Source organism: Schistocerca americana, chromosome X (assembly GCF_021461395.2).
Source record: "Schistocerca americana isolate TAMUIC-IGC-003095 chromosome X, iqSchAmer2.1, whole genome shotgun sequence".
In the NCBI taxonomy this organism is placed as follows: Eukaryota; Metazoa; Arthropoda; class Insecta; order Orthoptera; family Acrididae; genus Schistocerca; species Schistocerca americana.
In genome coordinates, this window is record NC_060130.1 from 762,607,923 (window position 1) to 762,624,783 (window position 16,861).

General features: G+C 43.3%; 1 protein-coding gene across 1 annotated transcript in view; it reads right to left on the reverse strand.

Annotated features, from left to right (window-relative positions):
- LOC124554679 (E3 ubiquitin-protein ligase HUWE1) overlaps positions 1-16,861 on the reverse strand; it is a 350,828-nt gene that overhangs the window by 222,142 nt on the left and 111,825 nt on the right. The window contains exon 18 of the mRNA XM_047128297.1: positions 9,283-9,508. Within this exon, the coding sequence (XP_046984253.1) occupies positions 9,283-9,508 (226 nt within the window). The remainder of the gene's footprint in view (positions 1-9,282; positions 9,509-16,861) is intronic.

The window sequence follows — 16,861 nt, forward strand, 5'->3', positions numbered from 1 at the left end:
GTTTCCCAGAGACTCTAGCCAGGATGTGATGAAAAGGCAAAAAGTGTTTGACCGAGTACAACAGATGTGACGATGTATGTTATGCAAATGTATATGTTTACTTTGATGATGGGGCCCAGCAGTCGTTTGACAAAAAACAGAGCAGCTGAAGGGGTAGGATAAATTCCTAACTAAATCAAAGAAAATGTTTTGTGAAAACCAAGTCCGTTTAATGGAAGAACAACTAAAAATAGAGCCTACCATCATGGGGAAAAAACATAATCCTACACACAGACTGTTTTGGCCTTATGCCATTTATGAATCAGAATATGACAGAAGCTGACAGAATCCCATACTTGATGAAAGGAGGTGCAGAAGACATGTAGAAAACTCTTCTGGTAAAAGATGTCACAGCTACAGAGTAATTCATGAAGTGCTGCTAGCAAATGCAATAGAAAAGGAGTCAGGTGAAAGAGTTATGAGCAACTGCCAAATGTGGTCTCCACAGTAGTTTTGGAAAACAACCATGACCTTGTCTCTCATGTGCTAGGTTTAAGAGAAGAGAGCATTTTATGGCAACCAGAACTGTCAGACCAAGTAAGCAAAAGATGTTAGCCATGACGTCAATACCATACTGTCCTAATCCAAGAACACTTTAATTTAGTGCTCAAACTGCACCCCCCCCCCCCCCCCCACACACCACACACACACACACCACACACACCACACACACACACACACACACACACACACACACACACACACACACATATTAAAAGAAAAGTACAAAACAATAAGCAACATACAAGTGGCCACCAAGGCTTGGCACTCTGACCTATATATTCATTAGTTCCAACGGGGGGCACAGCCGGCAGCCTTTGCATGCCACTGCTGTCATATTAGCAGGCCGAGTAGCCTCTAGTGGCCAAGTGAAGCACAAATTTCACATGTGAACTATGAAATGGTGCACACACAAAATTGCGGCACCTGCCCCCCCTGTGAGAGGTCATATGTTAGAACAGACAATGCTGGTGTAGTGTCTGTTTCCAAGTCCTAGTTCAGCCCCAAGGAAGGAGGTTGTGGCAAAGGCAGCAGAACAGGTGGTGCCAGCTCTGATGGGTGCGACAGTGTGGAAACTAGGGTCCCACTGTGGTCCCCATAACCTAAGCAGAGCACCCATAGCAGTGGAGACAGTTGTGAAAACATTGGCGGTGGCAGCAGAGAAGATGAGGGTACTGGCCATGATGTAGGAGACAGACGAGCAGACGGAGAACGTGGGGGTGGTGAAGACATGCCCAGTGTGCAGCCGCCCACCCACGGCTCTACTCTACTTCAGCAGGCACCCATTTCGGCTGGTGACCAAAGCTGCACGCTCAAACAGCTGTGCCAGGATGGAAGCATTGTGGTGCTGGTGACGGAGGATGGCTTGGTGTTGGACAAACCAGATGTAGCAGAGTCTTGGGCTGATGGCCGTACCGCTATGGTCGCAGGTTCGTATCCTGCCTCGGGCATGGATGTGTGTGATGTCCTTAGGTTAGTTAGGTTTAACTAGTTCTAAGTTCTAGGGGACTAATGACCTCAGAAGTTGAGTCCCATAGTGCTCAGAGCCATTTGAACCATTTTTGACGGCTGCACAACAAGAACTAAGGAACTGGTCAAGAGCTACTTCCAGTGACATATCAAAACGTATTTTTTCATCTGAGTCTTAAATGTTGCGACTAGTCATTCCGCTTCCCCATTCAACTGAAGATTGAAAGGAGGAGCCATGACATGACTAACACCACTTTCTTGTTTTTTTTTTTTTTTTTTTTTTGTTTTTTTTTTTTGTTTTTTTTTAAAAAAATCTTCCAATTCCTGGAATATGAACAGGAGGCCCATTGTCAGTAAGTAATGAATACAGAAGTATTTAGACTGAAAATTTTTTGGCAAAGTGGGAATTATTGTGTCTGCAGTAGCAAACAGACAATGCACTACATGTGGGACCTTAGAATAAGCATGAATTACAACAAGCCAGTAGAAATTCCAGAATGAGATTTTCGCTCTGCAGCAGAGTGCACACTGATATGAAACATCCTGGCAGATTAAAACCATGTGCCAAACTGAGACACAACTCAGGACCTTGAATTGAAGCTGTGAGGATGGGTCGTGAGTCGTACTTGGGTAGCTCAGACGGCATGGGACATGCCCGCAAAAGACAAGGTCCCGAGTTTGAGTCTCGGTCCAGCACATGGTTTTAATCTGCTATGAAGTTTCAGTAGAAATTCGTTCTGCTAGTTGTTGCAGCCTGCCCACAGTGTGCCACCCATAAGGCTTCTTTGTCACCATTGCTGATCCACAGCAGCTCTGGGAACAAATTTCTACTGAAACTTCATGTTGTGGTCTTCAGACCACAACAACATGAAGTTTCAGTAGATATTCGTTCCCAGAGCTGCTGTGGATCAGCAATGGTGACAAAGAAGCCTTATGGGTGGCACACTGTGGGCAGGCTGCAACAACTAGCACTATTTTCCCCATCACTGCATGACCAGAAATCATGTCTGCGTGCTAATGCTTTTGTACGCGACACACTAACCCCATGCCGATGGGCAGACAGGACTACAACCCGAGGAGTGGTGTCATCTATAGCTAACAACAGCACTCCGTCCCAAACATAAAGGCTATTTTGTAATGCACAATAATTTCCCAAAGGATCAGAAGCATCACCTGGAGGTTTGTCCAGTCAGATGTGTTGCATGAAAGATAAAACTTTACTGAAAATGGGGCACACAGCTACTGTGGCTGCCATTTTAGCACTAGTAATAGGAAAGCCATCAACAACACGTCTACACATGATAAGGCATCACCATCTGCGTGTTGCAACTCAAGTCAAAAATGCATCTCATAAGTGTATCATGACAGAAAAGAGGTGCACCATTGTAATTTATGTGCGGTTTTCTCCAGCAAGGATGCTGAAGTGTTAAAAACAGACACCAGTGGTTTGTGGTTAATTTTTTTTTTCTTTTTTCCAGCATACACAATCGCCAAAGCAGCTCCCTATCATCATCATCATCATCATCATCATCATCATCATCATCATCATCATCATTTAAGACTGATTATGCCTTTCAGCATTCAGTCTGGAGCATAGCCCCCCTTATAAAATTCCTCCATGATCCCCTATTCAGTGCTAACATTGGTGCCTCTTCTGATGTTAAACCTATTACTTCAAAATGATTAACCGAATCCAGGTACCTTCTCCTTGGTCTGCCCCAACTCCTCCTACCCTCTACTGCTGAACCCATGAGTCTCTTGGGTAACCTTGCTTCTCACATGCGTGTAACATGACCCCACCATCTAAGCCTGTTCGCCCTGACTGCTACATCTATAGAGTTCATTCCCAGTTTTTCTTTGATTTCCTCATTGTGGACACCCTCCTGCCATTGTTCCCATCTACTAGTACCTGCAATCATCCTAGCTACTTTCATATCTGTAACCTCAACCTTATTGATAAGGTAACCTGAATCCACCCAGCTTTCGCTCCCATACAACAAAGTTGGTCGAAAGATTGAACGGTGCACAGATAACTTAGTCTTGGTACTGACTTCCTTCTTGCAGAAGAGAGTAGATCATAGCTGAGTGCTCACTGCATTAGCTTTGCTACACCTCGCTTCCAGTTCTTTCACTATGTTGCCATCCTGTGAGAATATGCATCCTAAGTACTTGAAACCGTCCACCTGTTCCAACTTTGTTCCTCCTATTTGGCACTCAATCCGATTATATTTCTTTCCCACTGACATTACTTTCGTTTTGGAGATGCTAATCTTCATACCATAGTCCTTACATTTCTGATCTAGCTCTGAAATATTACTCTGCAAACTTTCAATCGAATCTGCCATCACAATTAAGCCATCCGCATATGCAAGACTGCTTATTTTCTGTTCACATATCTTAATCTCACCCAGACCGTCTATTGTTTTCAACATATGATCCATAAATAATATGAACAACAGTGGAGACAGGTTGCAGCCTTGTCTTACCCCTAAAACTACTCTGAACCATGAACTCAATTTACCGTCAACTCTAACTGCTGCCTGACTCTCTATGTAAAGACCTTTAATTGCTTGCAAAAGATTGCCTCCTATTCCATAATCTCATAGAACAGACAATAACTTCCTCCTAGGAACCCAGTCATATGCCTTTTCTAGATCTATAAAGCATAGATACAATTCCCTGTACCACTCATAACACTTCATTATTTGCCGTAAGCTAAAGATCTGGTCCTGACAACCTCTAAGAGGCCTAAACCTGCACCGATTTTCATCCAATTGGTCCTTAACTAATACTCACACTTTCCTTTCAACAATACCTGAGAAGATTTTACCCACAACGCTGATTAAAGAGATACCTCTGTAGTTGTTACAATCTTTTCTGTTTCCATGTTTAAAGATTGGTGAGATTACTGATTTTGTCCAGTCTCATGGAACCTGTCCTGACTCCCAGGCCATTTCAATTATCCTGTGTAGCCATTTAAGACCTGAAATTCCACTGTATTTGATGAGTTCAGACTTAATTTCATCCACCCTAGCTGCTTTATTGCACTGCAATCTATTGACCATTTTCTCCACTTCCTCAAATGTGATCCTATTTCCTTCCTCTGTCTGAGAATAATGCTGTTCCACTAAATTTAAGGATTTAGAGGTGTATGCAATAGGGCATTCAGAACCACCCACATACGTATGAACAAGGATGGTGCCAAGATCTAACTGAGATGCGTTCATCACTAACACTAGTTGCTGGCCCAGCAGAAAAGTGACCAAACAAGGGGCTGACTGCAGCTTAGGTTTCAACAGCTCGAATGCCTGGTCACAAGGCAGGGACCAGTGGAAAGGAACACTTATACGTAATAACACATGGAATGGTTGTGCCACAGTAGCAGCATCCAATATGAATTTATCGTAGTACGCAGTTTTGTCTAAAAATGACTGTAATTCCTCAATGGGCATGCTGTGTGGCAAATGGCAACAGCATTAATATGCTAGCGCAATGGTTTAATGCCAGCACGCGACACTTCAAAACCCAAATAAATAATGATTAGTTGAAAAAACTGTCTTCTCCGAAATGTACTTCCAGCCTGCAGGCCATAAAACAGAAAAAAGAGCAAGGTGGTTCTGAAATTGTTCCTCTGTAGAAGCAGCAACTGTGAATATGCCTCTGCCATGTGAATCTTTGAAAAGTAATGGCTCCTCTCCCAATACTTTTACTAACAGCTTGTCAGTGAGCGGAAAAGGATAGGTATCAATGACTGACAGAGCATTAACAGTTTTTTTTTAAATCGCTGCACCTGGTAGGAGGTTTTTTGACTATCACCAATAGTGTTGACCATTCACTGCAAGAAACATGTCAAAATAATCAAGGGATTTAAGACACACTAATTCCATTTTTATTGGATACTGTGAAGTTACCAGTACTTTAAGAGGGCCAAGAAATAACAAAAAGACTGTTTCATTGCAATATGACCATGAAATTCTGTTGCACAACCCAATCCTGGAGAAAACTGGGGAAAATTTGGCACAGAGAGCATTAACTGTTGATATGAAACTTTATCAGAAACCAAATGCACTTCCTAATCAATGGAGTATCCAAAGAGGTTCAATGTTTAACTTGCTTTGAGACACTGTTTATATCTGTGTCTTCACTCATGTTTGGAAAGGAGTTACTTACAGAAGTTGTGCGTCATGTCTTATGGCACCTATTACACATTGCCCAGCACTTGGGACACACAACTGAAAATTATAGAATCTGTTCATGTTGAATGAAGCAGTATGGGCATGAAGGCAGCGGAGCACAGGGCTGTTGCTATTGTGACGCAGACTTATTGTCATCAACGCTTATTACCTACATGACACAGACATCTGCTGGACTGCTCCAGTGGCATCTACAGTCCTTAGCAAACTGGCTGAAGGCTAGGAGAGGTGACAGTAACTGAGTTCTGAAACTTCAGACCTGGCTTCCATCTGACTACCTGCAGCCCATGAAACTTCAAATGTCTGAGCTATGTTCTATACTTCCATAAACATAAGCTTTTTGCACTGTAAAGCTCACTTGTAAACTTCCCTGTCCACAACAAAATGTACGATTGCATCACAAGCCATTCAATTGGTATAGTATTCTTCCTGAACATTTGTCACAAAATTACCATGACAGCTAAGTCCACATAGTTTTGCTGACCATGCCCTGTATTACTGTTTTGGCCACATTTGGCAGCAGTAAAACTCAACTTGAGCAGCAATAATGTGAGTATATTTACAGTGATAGGTAGAAAGTAATTTACACACCCAACCGAAAGAGAGACTTGAAGGTTCTTGCAAGGGGGTGAGCTGACACAAATACTGATATATGCAAGGTGAAATCCATGACAAAAAAATGGCCTTCTAAAGGTTTACGTCTATCCATTTTTGAGCAATTCATACACAGTCTTAACTGTTGGTTGTGAAACAGAATTGAGTAAGGCGCATCAATAAGCATCCGACAGATTATGACTGAATAGTTTGTCAAGAGTTGCTGTTGGTCTGACTCTCAGTGGTGGGTGATCAGCTTCCACCAGGAGGCTGTATGTAGAGCTCATATGGAAGGCTCCAGTCGCCAAGCTGATGGCGCTGCCAACCCAGAGGCAATACATCAGTCGTTCAGTCAACATAAAATCAACACTTCATAAAAACACAGAGGAACTATATTGTCTGTACTCCAGGTGCTTCCAAGATATCAGAGTATTAAGGTTCCTCATGTAACATGTCTTGAGCTGGTGCACATGTAGTAGCAATGGTAACTTACTGCCAAAACAGAATGTCTAAAAAATTTGAAAGTTTCAATGACTTCAAGTAACTGGTTACTGGGGTGAATTCTGCGCACAGATGTACAGTTGAGTTGACAAAAGTGTGTGGCACAAGTTTTTGTGGGGAAACATTGATATCCATGATTCAGGGCTCAATTATGTACTTTCTGTGCGGCCCTGTGAAGCTGTCACTTTGCAATGTGCAATGATGAAGACCTGTAATACAGGCAAATGTTGACCACATACAGTGATGGTCAAATGGTGGGCCCCGCTGCAGTCATGATTCCACAAACTGCGATGGCAATCTGGACCTGGAACTATCAGAGGGATAGTAAATTCTGGATAAAAATAGGTAAACAGCCCTAGAAGCTCCACTCGTGCAATGTAAACAGGATGCGATGGCACCAGGTGGTATCACACACCTTCTATAGATCATGGAACACAGTCATCAGTTGTTGGTGATGCATGAATGCCTTTCACACTACAAATTTAAGGCGACTCATTAGTCTAATAAGCAGCAATGCCTGAAAGCTACAAAAAAAATTACGATAAATGTTCTGTCTTCTAGACACAAACAGTTGTCAGTTGATCATTTTTTAAATAATAATAAATAATAACCTCTTCATTAGTGTGTTCCATCGATAATTAGTCTACACTTTCAGATCTTTTCTCAATTTCAGGAAGGGCATAATGAAAGTCTCTCTCCATCGGGAGGGAACCTCCCTTTCACATTAAATACAACTGAAAACCTGAGGATGTGTTTTATGCTGTGGATGCTAAGCTGTTTAAGCATTTAATTGTGGATACTGTTAGGTCCACAGGCTGTGTCTCAACTCACTGCTAAATCACTGCAGAACTCCTTTTCACTAAATGAAACATTATATGTTTCAAAGCCTTGTGCACTGACGCACAAGGAGTTTCCATCCACTGTGTGTTTCTGGGCCAGGAAAGCAGAATGGTAGTTACTGCATGCAGATACTTTTGCAAGGTGTACTGCAAAACATTCAGCAAAGACCACAGAATCAATATAGATATTGCAATTCACAGGATGCCAGGAACCACTGTGGGTGGTGGGTGGCCACAAATGTGGCTGAGTGAAGTCCATACTTTAGACAATGGTGTGGGCTCTCATATACGATACCTATTGTTCCCGACAGTCCTGCTTTTTTTATTCATGAAAAACCGTGCCTTCACTGGAAGCCTTTTGCATGCTATTAAATGTTCTGTAGAGGGATGGCACTTGTGCTGAATTGCCCGCGACACAATCTGATAGCTCAGCTATTTCTCCAGACTATTACAGCAATTGTGTCAGTCAGGAAGAGGCTAAAGAACAGTGTATTGGTGCTGTCATAGTGTGTACAGTTGTTTCAACATAACATATTGGACCAATCATTCTATATCCTCCTCTTTAATGGTTTCTGAAATGGCTCTGGAGATGAAAGCTTGCCATTTGGCTTTCTGTAAGTGGGCAGTGTGACGCATGTCCCACTGGTCAATGGATCGAATACGAGAGTGTGATAGGAAAGTAGTTGCGGTTGCAGCGATTGCCATGGATGGGCCACAGGAGTAAGGGTGGGATGCTCAGGCAGTGGACTGTAATATCTTTGGCTGAGAATATCCCATGGTCCATGCTGAACTGTGTTACCAGATCCAGTATTAAGGAGACAGACAAACCAGTTCTGAAGTTAATTGCCATATTACACAGTACCTGCCAGAAAGAGTTTGGCTGCCCCACAGAGAATTGTAGACACTGGAGACCCCCAGAGGAGGAAGTGAAGACAACTGTTGTAATAGTTTCACCAGCTCATGATACAGTATAGATCTGTCTGGTAATAGGCAGATGTTACATACTGTTACCATAACTGATAGGTAAACTCAACCAACCACAGCTTCTAATGCAATGGTGAGTGGCATCTGCTCACAGGAAGGTCAGATCTAATGAATGTGTAAAATGCCCTCTCAGCATTAATGTGATTTGTAATCTTTAGTAGTAGGTAATTAGGTTTTGCAGAACCATATCTCCTGAATTGCTGTGACAACTGCAAAGAAAGTAGCCATTAATTGACAGAGTTTGGCCATGTGGAGATGGTGGCCATTAAATTTCTGCGGAAGAAATATCAGATTGGGATCTGAGAAGCAGCAGAGGTGAAATGGGAGTATGAATTACTTTGCCGCTGTGGCTTACTTCACCTGAATGTGGAGTTCATCAGTATTCATAGGCTCGATCTCAAAGGGGCTGGCCAGCCTGAATGTGGTGTTTTGGCAGTTTCCCACATCCAACGAGATAATGTACACACACACACACACACACACACACACACACACACACACACACAGACAGAGAGAGAGAGAGAGAGAGAGAGAGAGAGAGAGAGAGAGAGAGAGAGAGAGAGAGAGAGAGAGACACGGGGGGAGGGGGAATATCTTACCTTTTACTTTTATGTAGGCATTTATTAATACAGAAAATTTCTGTGATTATGCTTCCCACTTACCTTTTGAACTTCAAACAGAAATTTGGCTGGATCAAATCCCTCATCTGCAGGACCTTTGTATATGTGGGAGTATGGGGAGTCAAGGATACACTTTGTATTCACCATCTTTTCCAAAAGTAGAAGCCACGCATCAAGGAATTCACCAGTCCCCTCAGGTAACAAAGGATTTTCAAATGCAGTCTTGATGGGCAATTTGTCATTATCTGTAAGAGCTTTCCTGAATGACCTGTGGAATTACAAGATTAAAGCAGAGAGATTAGATTTTCATGTTAATCAATAATCTGATTAACAAAGCTAAATCTTATGTTCTCACTTGTGTTTTTTGTAACACATATTTAATTTTAAAGGTGATCATTGAATCTGTCTTTTTAGGAGGCAGTATCTAAATTCAAATTTATATTGTTTTTATCAATCTAAATGTTCTGCATTTTTGTCTTACTATCCCTGGAGCATGTGTGCTGTTTTTAATACCATGAGTAGGTGCACAGTGTACTTTGTACACATGTAAAGAATAGCTGTCTTTCCGTTACCAAGGTAAACAGGTCTGAGCAAAATCACAATAAAATAAAGTTGTTACTTAAGCTAAATCACTGTTTCACTAAACAGTTTTAAAATGAACATTCATTATATCACTCTGTTGTGGCATACAAGTGTTACCCCACAGTAATGACCCACTCTAAGCATTAAACAGTGCAGTTGTATCACATCTCAGCCAACCACTTATTTGATTGCTAATTCTCCCTTAGACAACTGCATCAATGTGGGATTGCACTCCCAGCTCAGAATCTGAGTTATTTTCTAGCAGGGATCATAAATTTTTTCTCACCTAACTCACAGTGTTAGCTGAAGCAATAAAAAATGAATAGGTGCAGACTCACAATCGTCGAACAACAGTGGAATGGTACAAGACAATGTTGTTTCTGGTTGGCACACTTCATAAACAGGCACACCCACTCGAGGGTTAATGTCTTGTCTGTACATTTTGCTTTGATATCTTAGCATCACAACATAATTAACTATATTTCTTTTGGAACAGCACCAATTGCTAATTAATGAAAATGATTGCACTGAAATTGAACTGAAGTTTTATTGAATTATAAATATATAAATTAGATCTTGAATTCATACTATCTTCATTGTTTACTTTGACTTCTAGCTCAGTATGGTAAGAAACCATATACACAATGTGTCTTTGGTCACAATGTAGCTCCCTTACATAAAAAAGTGTAAAATTTTTTTTCCTGTGGGTACTGCTTGTACCCTGCCAACAATTTAACATCTTAGACAGCACTGTAGAAGGGATGTGGGCAGTAAAAATATTTTCAGCAGTTAATTTTTAATTATAATGATAAGATGACAATGCTTGTGAAATATTTTCTACATTGTTATATTAAATTCTTAAGAGTCAGAACTACAGATGGTTTCAAAATGGGGATAAATCAGCCTTGGGAGGTTCTCCTCACTCAGGTCTAACTTCAGCTGAGATATCAAGCCAGTACAGACACCACTGAATAAAGGGAGCTGTCCAGTCACAACAATGAGGAAGCTTAGAATGTGTGTGTCTGCAGTTCATATTGTTGTGCAAAGCTACTCTTAAGTGAGGAATCTTGTTCCTGTGAATCTCATACCTTCATACTGTGTCTCATATAAAAGATACTTCCAAAATTCAAAGACTGCATGCTTAACTTCATGAACAGAATGCTTATAGGAAACAAAATTGAGTTTTTCACCAGGAGTTCCACTTAAGGAAGAAAACTTTAAAGATGAAGTTTCCTCTGAAGCTGCAAAAGACAATCTGTTATGAAAAACAGATAGATTTTCTTCCCCCCATAGAAGATGAATTGATATGCCTGGTACTCACACCTGTTTGAAAAATCACTGGGAAGTGGCATCGAGAACATTTCCATCTTAAGTTGCAGATGCATTCAAAATCATCTGTTCAAGGTGACACTCTAGAGTAACTGTTCGAACACAATGAGAACTCAACATTTTAGAAAAAACTACTGCTTTATTAACTGTAGCACACATTGTAAGTCTTCCATTAGCATCTCTCCCCAAAATGACTGAGTTGATGCAACAAATAAAGAATCAGTTACGAGACCAATGATTTTGTGGCAAAGTTGTTTGCATGCACGGGATGAGAAAGGTATACTACTAGCAGAAATAATGTTGAAAAAAATTGTTTGATGGCTGTTCTGAAGGATAAAGCTAGCTGAAGTCATTTTCAAATGAAAAATAAATGGTGGCTCTACCGCAAAGCTTTCATGTTACCACTCGTACATCAGAATCCTGAACTAAGGACTGCAGGATGAACAAACTATTGCAAAATGGAAGTTCAGTAGTGTAGTACTGTCCTACACACTGTCACCAATAAAATGAATATGAATGTATAATTCACTCAGATAGTTAGATGACATTGGTGTGGACACTTACTGAAAATTGGAGTGAACAAGAGTTTTGAAAAAAAGAGCCAAACTGAGCCCCTACCATTTGACAGCCACTCAACAATCCACACTCCACTGGAGCAGTACTTTAGATTCACTTAAATTTTCTAAATGGTATCACAGATAAACTGAAAAGGCTGAAGGTCATGTGCCCTCTGAGGTCAGATAACTACCACTGTACCTACTGACTGTTCATCAAACTGCTTTGACACAATTTGAAAGCTAATGGTGGTGCATTGTTTAACTCAACAGACATAAATCAGGATGAACTTATATCTTGTCTGTGAGGGACAACTGCAAGTATACCAAACATATCCCTTTAACCAGTGGAAATATTCTCCAGGGAAACTATCACTAGTGGCCTGAACTGAACTCTGGTCACCACTTTGACACAGCTTGATTGGTTGGTTGGTTGGTTTAAACGAGGGGAGAAGAGACCAAACTATGAGGTTATTGGCCCCTTGTTCCTAATAAAACTATGCCACAAGTGTGAGAATAAAACAGACGAGACATATAAAACAAAATGGAAAGTAAGGAAAAACCACAAGAATGAATGAAAGGCAACAAGCACTAAAAGGAGCAAAAGAGGACAAGAAAACAACAGAGACTCGCTAGATACAGAAGAGAGTAAAACAAGAAAGCAGATTACAATGGCTGGCCGACCATAAGAATAAAAAGGAAAAGGCAGCCACTCCGTAACACAATAAAACCTCCACCATAAAAGCACTAGGGTGGAGGACACAGAGAGACAAAGGAAATGCGCTAAAACTTAGATCAAAAGATAAAACCCACCCTCACGAATGAAATGCAAAACTAAATCAGCCAATGAGGCGTTGTCAGATAAAATGAGTGGCAACGAGTCCGGAAACGCAAAATTTCATCACTGGGAAGACAAAGTGGGACAGTGCACCACAATGTGGGCCACTGTCAACCAGGCACCGCACTGACCCTGAGGTGGGTCTTCACCGCGCAGGAGGTAACGTGGGTCACCCAAGCGTGGCCAATGCGGAGCTGGCAGAGGACAACTAACTCCCTGCGAAAGACCCGCATGGAAGACTTCCACACATTCGCATTCTCCTTACTGACACAAGTATGTTGTCGGTACTGTTATGCCATTCCATCTCCCAAAGCCAAAAAACCCTGCAGCGTAAGACAAAGCAGATCAGGTTCAGAGATGCCCATCTCCAGAAGCAGTTTCTGTCTAGCCTGTTACACCAGCCTGTCTGCAAGTTCATTGCCTGAGATGCCAATGTGTCCTGGAGTCCACACAAACAGCACTGAATGACGGGACCAGTCCAGGACATATATGGACTCCTGCATGGACATCACCAAAGGATGGCAAGGGTAGCACTGGTCAATAGCTTGCAGGCTGCTCAATGAGTCAGTACACAAAAGAAACGACTCCTCAGGGCATGAACAGATACACCAAGGAGGTGTATGTAAATGGACCTCAAGGAGAGGTGGTACAGGCAACGACTCCAGTTCAGACAAAAGGTATCGAACATGAACTGCAATCTTTAGCCTTGACCTGGGCCGCCTATGCAGGTGGTGAACCGCTGTTGTCGGGAAAAGACGGTAATTAGGATGTTCAGGAGAGCTATGAACGTGTGCAATGTAACTGACAAGCACTTGTGCACATCTGATCTTCAATGGCGGGACTCCAGCCTCCACCAGTACACTTGTCACCAGACTCATCCTAAATGCTCCTGTCTCTAGTCAAACTCTGCAATGGTGCAATGGGTTGAGCAAACACAAGGCTGAGGGCACCACCGAACCATAGACAACACTCCCATAGTCAAAGTGGGATTGAACAAGGGCTCTAGAGCCCCAGTTGGTGTTGCGAGGCAGCGAAGGGCACTGAGGTGCTGCCAACACTTCTGTTTAAGCTGACAAAGATGAGAAAGCCAAGTCAAACTAATGTTGAAAACCAGACCTAAGAATCAATATGTCTCCACTACAGTGAGTGGATCATCATTAAGGTAAAGTGCTGGTTCCAGATGAACAGCATGACCCAGACACAAATGCATGACACATGTCTTCATGGCGGAAAACTGGAAGCCATGGGCTAGAGCCCATGACTGTGCCTTGTGTATGGCTCCCTGTAGGCACCATTCAGCAACTCCAGTACTGCTGGAGGAGTATGAAATGCAGAAGTCATCTGCATACAGATAAGGTGAGACGATGGGCTCGGCAGCTGCTCCTACACCGTTAATGGCCACTATAAATAAAGAGACACTCAATACAGAGCCCTGCAGGACTCCATTCTCCTGCACATGGATGGAACTATGGGAGGCACCAACTTGGACACAGAAAATATGGAGCGACAGGAAGTTTTGGATAAAAATTGGGAGTGGGTCCCGGAGACCCCACTCATACAATGTGGCAAGGATATGACGTCGCCAGGTCGTGTTGTATGCTTTAAGTAAGTCAAAATAGATGGCAACCAGGTGTTGGCATCTGGAAAAGGCTGTTCAGATGGCAGACTCAAGGGACAGAAGATTATCAGTGGTACAGTGACCCTTGCGGAAGCCACCCTGACAAGGAGCCAGTAGGCCACGTGACTCCAGGAACCAACCCAACCATCGACACACCATATGTTCCAGCAGCTTACAAAGAATGTTGGTGAGGCTGATTGGCTGACAGCTATCCACATCAAGCGGGTTTTTATCAGGTTTGAGCACCGGAATGATGGTGCTCTTCCGCCACTGCGATGGAAAGATGCCATCACACCAAATCTGGTTGAAGATGACGAGGATATGTCACTTTTAGTCAGATGAGAGATGTTTAATCATCTGGCTGTGGATCCAATCAGGCCCAGGAACTGTGTCAGGGCAATGTGCAAGGGCACTGAAGAGCTCCCACTCTGTAAATGGTGCGTTATAGGATTCACTGTGGTGTGTAGTGAATGAGCAAACTCTCCTTTCCAACCACCATTTGAGAGTGTGAAAGGCTGGGGGGTAATTCTCCAAAGCAGAGCCTCTAGCAAAGTGCTCACCAAAGCGCTCGGCAATCGTGTGTGTCGGTAGATAACATGCCATTTATGGTAACCCCGTGAACACCTATTGGGGTCTGGTACACGAAAATACATTTCATCTTTACCCAGACTTTGGAAGGTGATGTATGGCACCCAATGGTCAAGACGTATCCCTCCCAGCACTCCGGCTTCCATTGTTTAGTAAGTTGGCGAACGCGGGCACGGAACCATTTAAAGGCTATGAGGTGCTTTGTTTAAAACCCATCTGGGCAGGCAACCGTGAGCCTGACGTCACGGCAGTGACAGGAAGATCGGGAAGTGGTCACTACCACACAGGTCGTAATGTGTTCTCCAGTGGATAGAAGGGAGAAGTCTTGGGCTGCAAATCGATAAATCAATGGCCAATAACTACCATGAGCCACAGTGAAATGAGAGGCGGCCCCAGTATTTAAGAGGCAGAGGTCGAACTGAGACAAAGTTTCGACATCTCTGCCACAGCCAGTAAGCACAGTGCCACCCCACATGGGGTTATGGTCATTAAAATCTCCCAAAAGTAGGAAAGGTTTAGGGAGTTGATCCATTAGTGCAGCTAAAACATTCAGGGGTACTGCACCATTCAGAGGAAGATACACATTGCAGACGGTTATTTCCTGCATCGTCCTTATTCTGACAGCCACAGCTTCAAGAGGTGTTTGAAGGGGCACTGGTTCACTACAGACTGAGTTTAGGACATAAATGCAAATTCCACCTGACACACTATTATAGTTGCTACGGTTCCTATAATATCCTTCATAGCCGCAGAGGGCACGAGGGCAATGCAGGAAGAAGGTTTAAAGCTTAACAGTTGCCATAGCTCAGCCAGGTGGTGGAAAAAACCTCCACAATTTCACTGGAGGATTACATCATAAGACTGGGAAGGCACGGAACATTCAATGAGACAGTGTACACCTCAGGGTCACCTGCTGCCACTGACTTTTTGCCTGAGCAGTCTATATCCATTTTGTCTGAGGGTCCGGCGAGATCTAGGTCCACAGCGAATGCCAGAATCTCCTCCCCATCCTCAGATGCAGAGCTTTTAGGTAGTGGTGGTGTGGGTGCCACTGCAATTTCCTTGGTCTTAGGGGTCTTCTTTTTGTATTTCTCTCGCTGTTCCTTGGGTTTACCTGGCTGGGAGGACTTCACTGGCACAGTCTCCAGGACTGAGGATGAGCATGAAGCCCTACGACCAGCAGCTTTTGAGCTCTTCAGTGACTGGTGGGTGTCATCTTCCCCACTAGCAAAAACCTGGGAAGAGAGTGACCCAAGAGACCCCTTCCTAGCGAGAGTAGCCGAAGACAACTTATCTTTCTCTGGCTTAGAAGTGGGGACGGACCCCAATGGTTTGGGGGGGGGGGGGGGGGGGGGGTGTTTGCTCCCGAAGTAGGTAGGGCGGGAGCAACAGGGAGGGAAGTGCCCCCCACCATCGAGGAGACAGGTGTAGTCTTCCGGCTCTGAGAGGTGACAGGTTGGCGGAGCTGATGATGCCAGAACTGTTGTAGCGGCGGCAAAAGATGATGTCATACATACAGGATGCAGGTTTTCTTATTTTCTCTTAGCCTCAGTGTTGGTCAGTCCGTCCAGGGTCTTTTACTCCATGATTTTCCTTTCTTCCTGGAGAATCCTGCAGTCTGGTGAGCAAGGTGAATGGTGCTCTCCACAGCTGACACAGACAGGAGGTGGCCCTCAAAGGCCAAGATGAAGGCACCAGTGGCAATCTGAGTATCCCTTGGACTCCAGTGGAAATGCCGGACAAAATGTGCACCTTGCTGCTCTAAATTGGCACGCAGCTCATCATCAGGCTGCTAAAGAAGCTCCCTTTGAAGTAAGATACCCTGGACCGTATTTAAGCTCTTTAAGCTCTTATGGGGCGTGATGGTTACAGAAACAGCCCCCAACTTATCACAAGGGAGTTTGCCCCCAACTTATCACAAGGGAGTTACGTCCATGACTGGGCAGAGGATGTGGTTTTGTTCAAGACTGACCCAGATCTCATTTTGGACAATCCCTCAAACCTCCCCAAACTTTTCCTCTAAATGCTGAACAAAAAACTGAGGCTTCATCGTCATGAAAGACTCCCCATCAGCCCTCGAACATACAAGGTACCGGAACAAATAAAATCTGC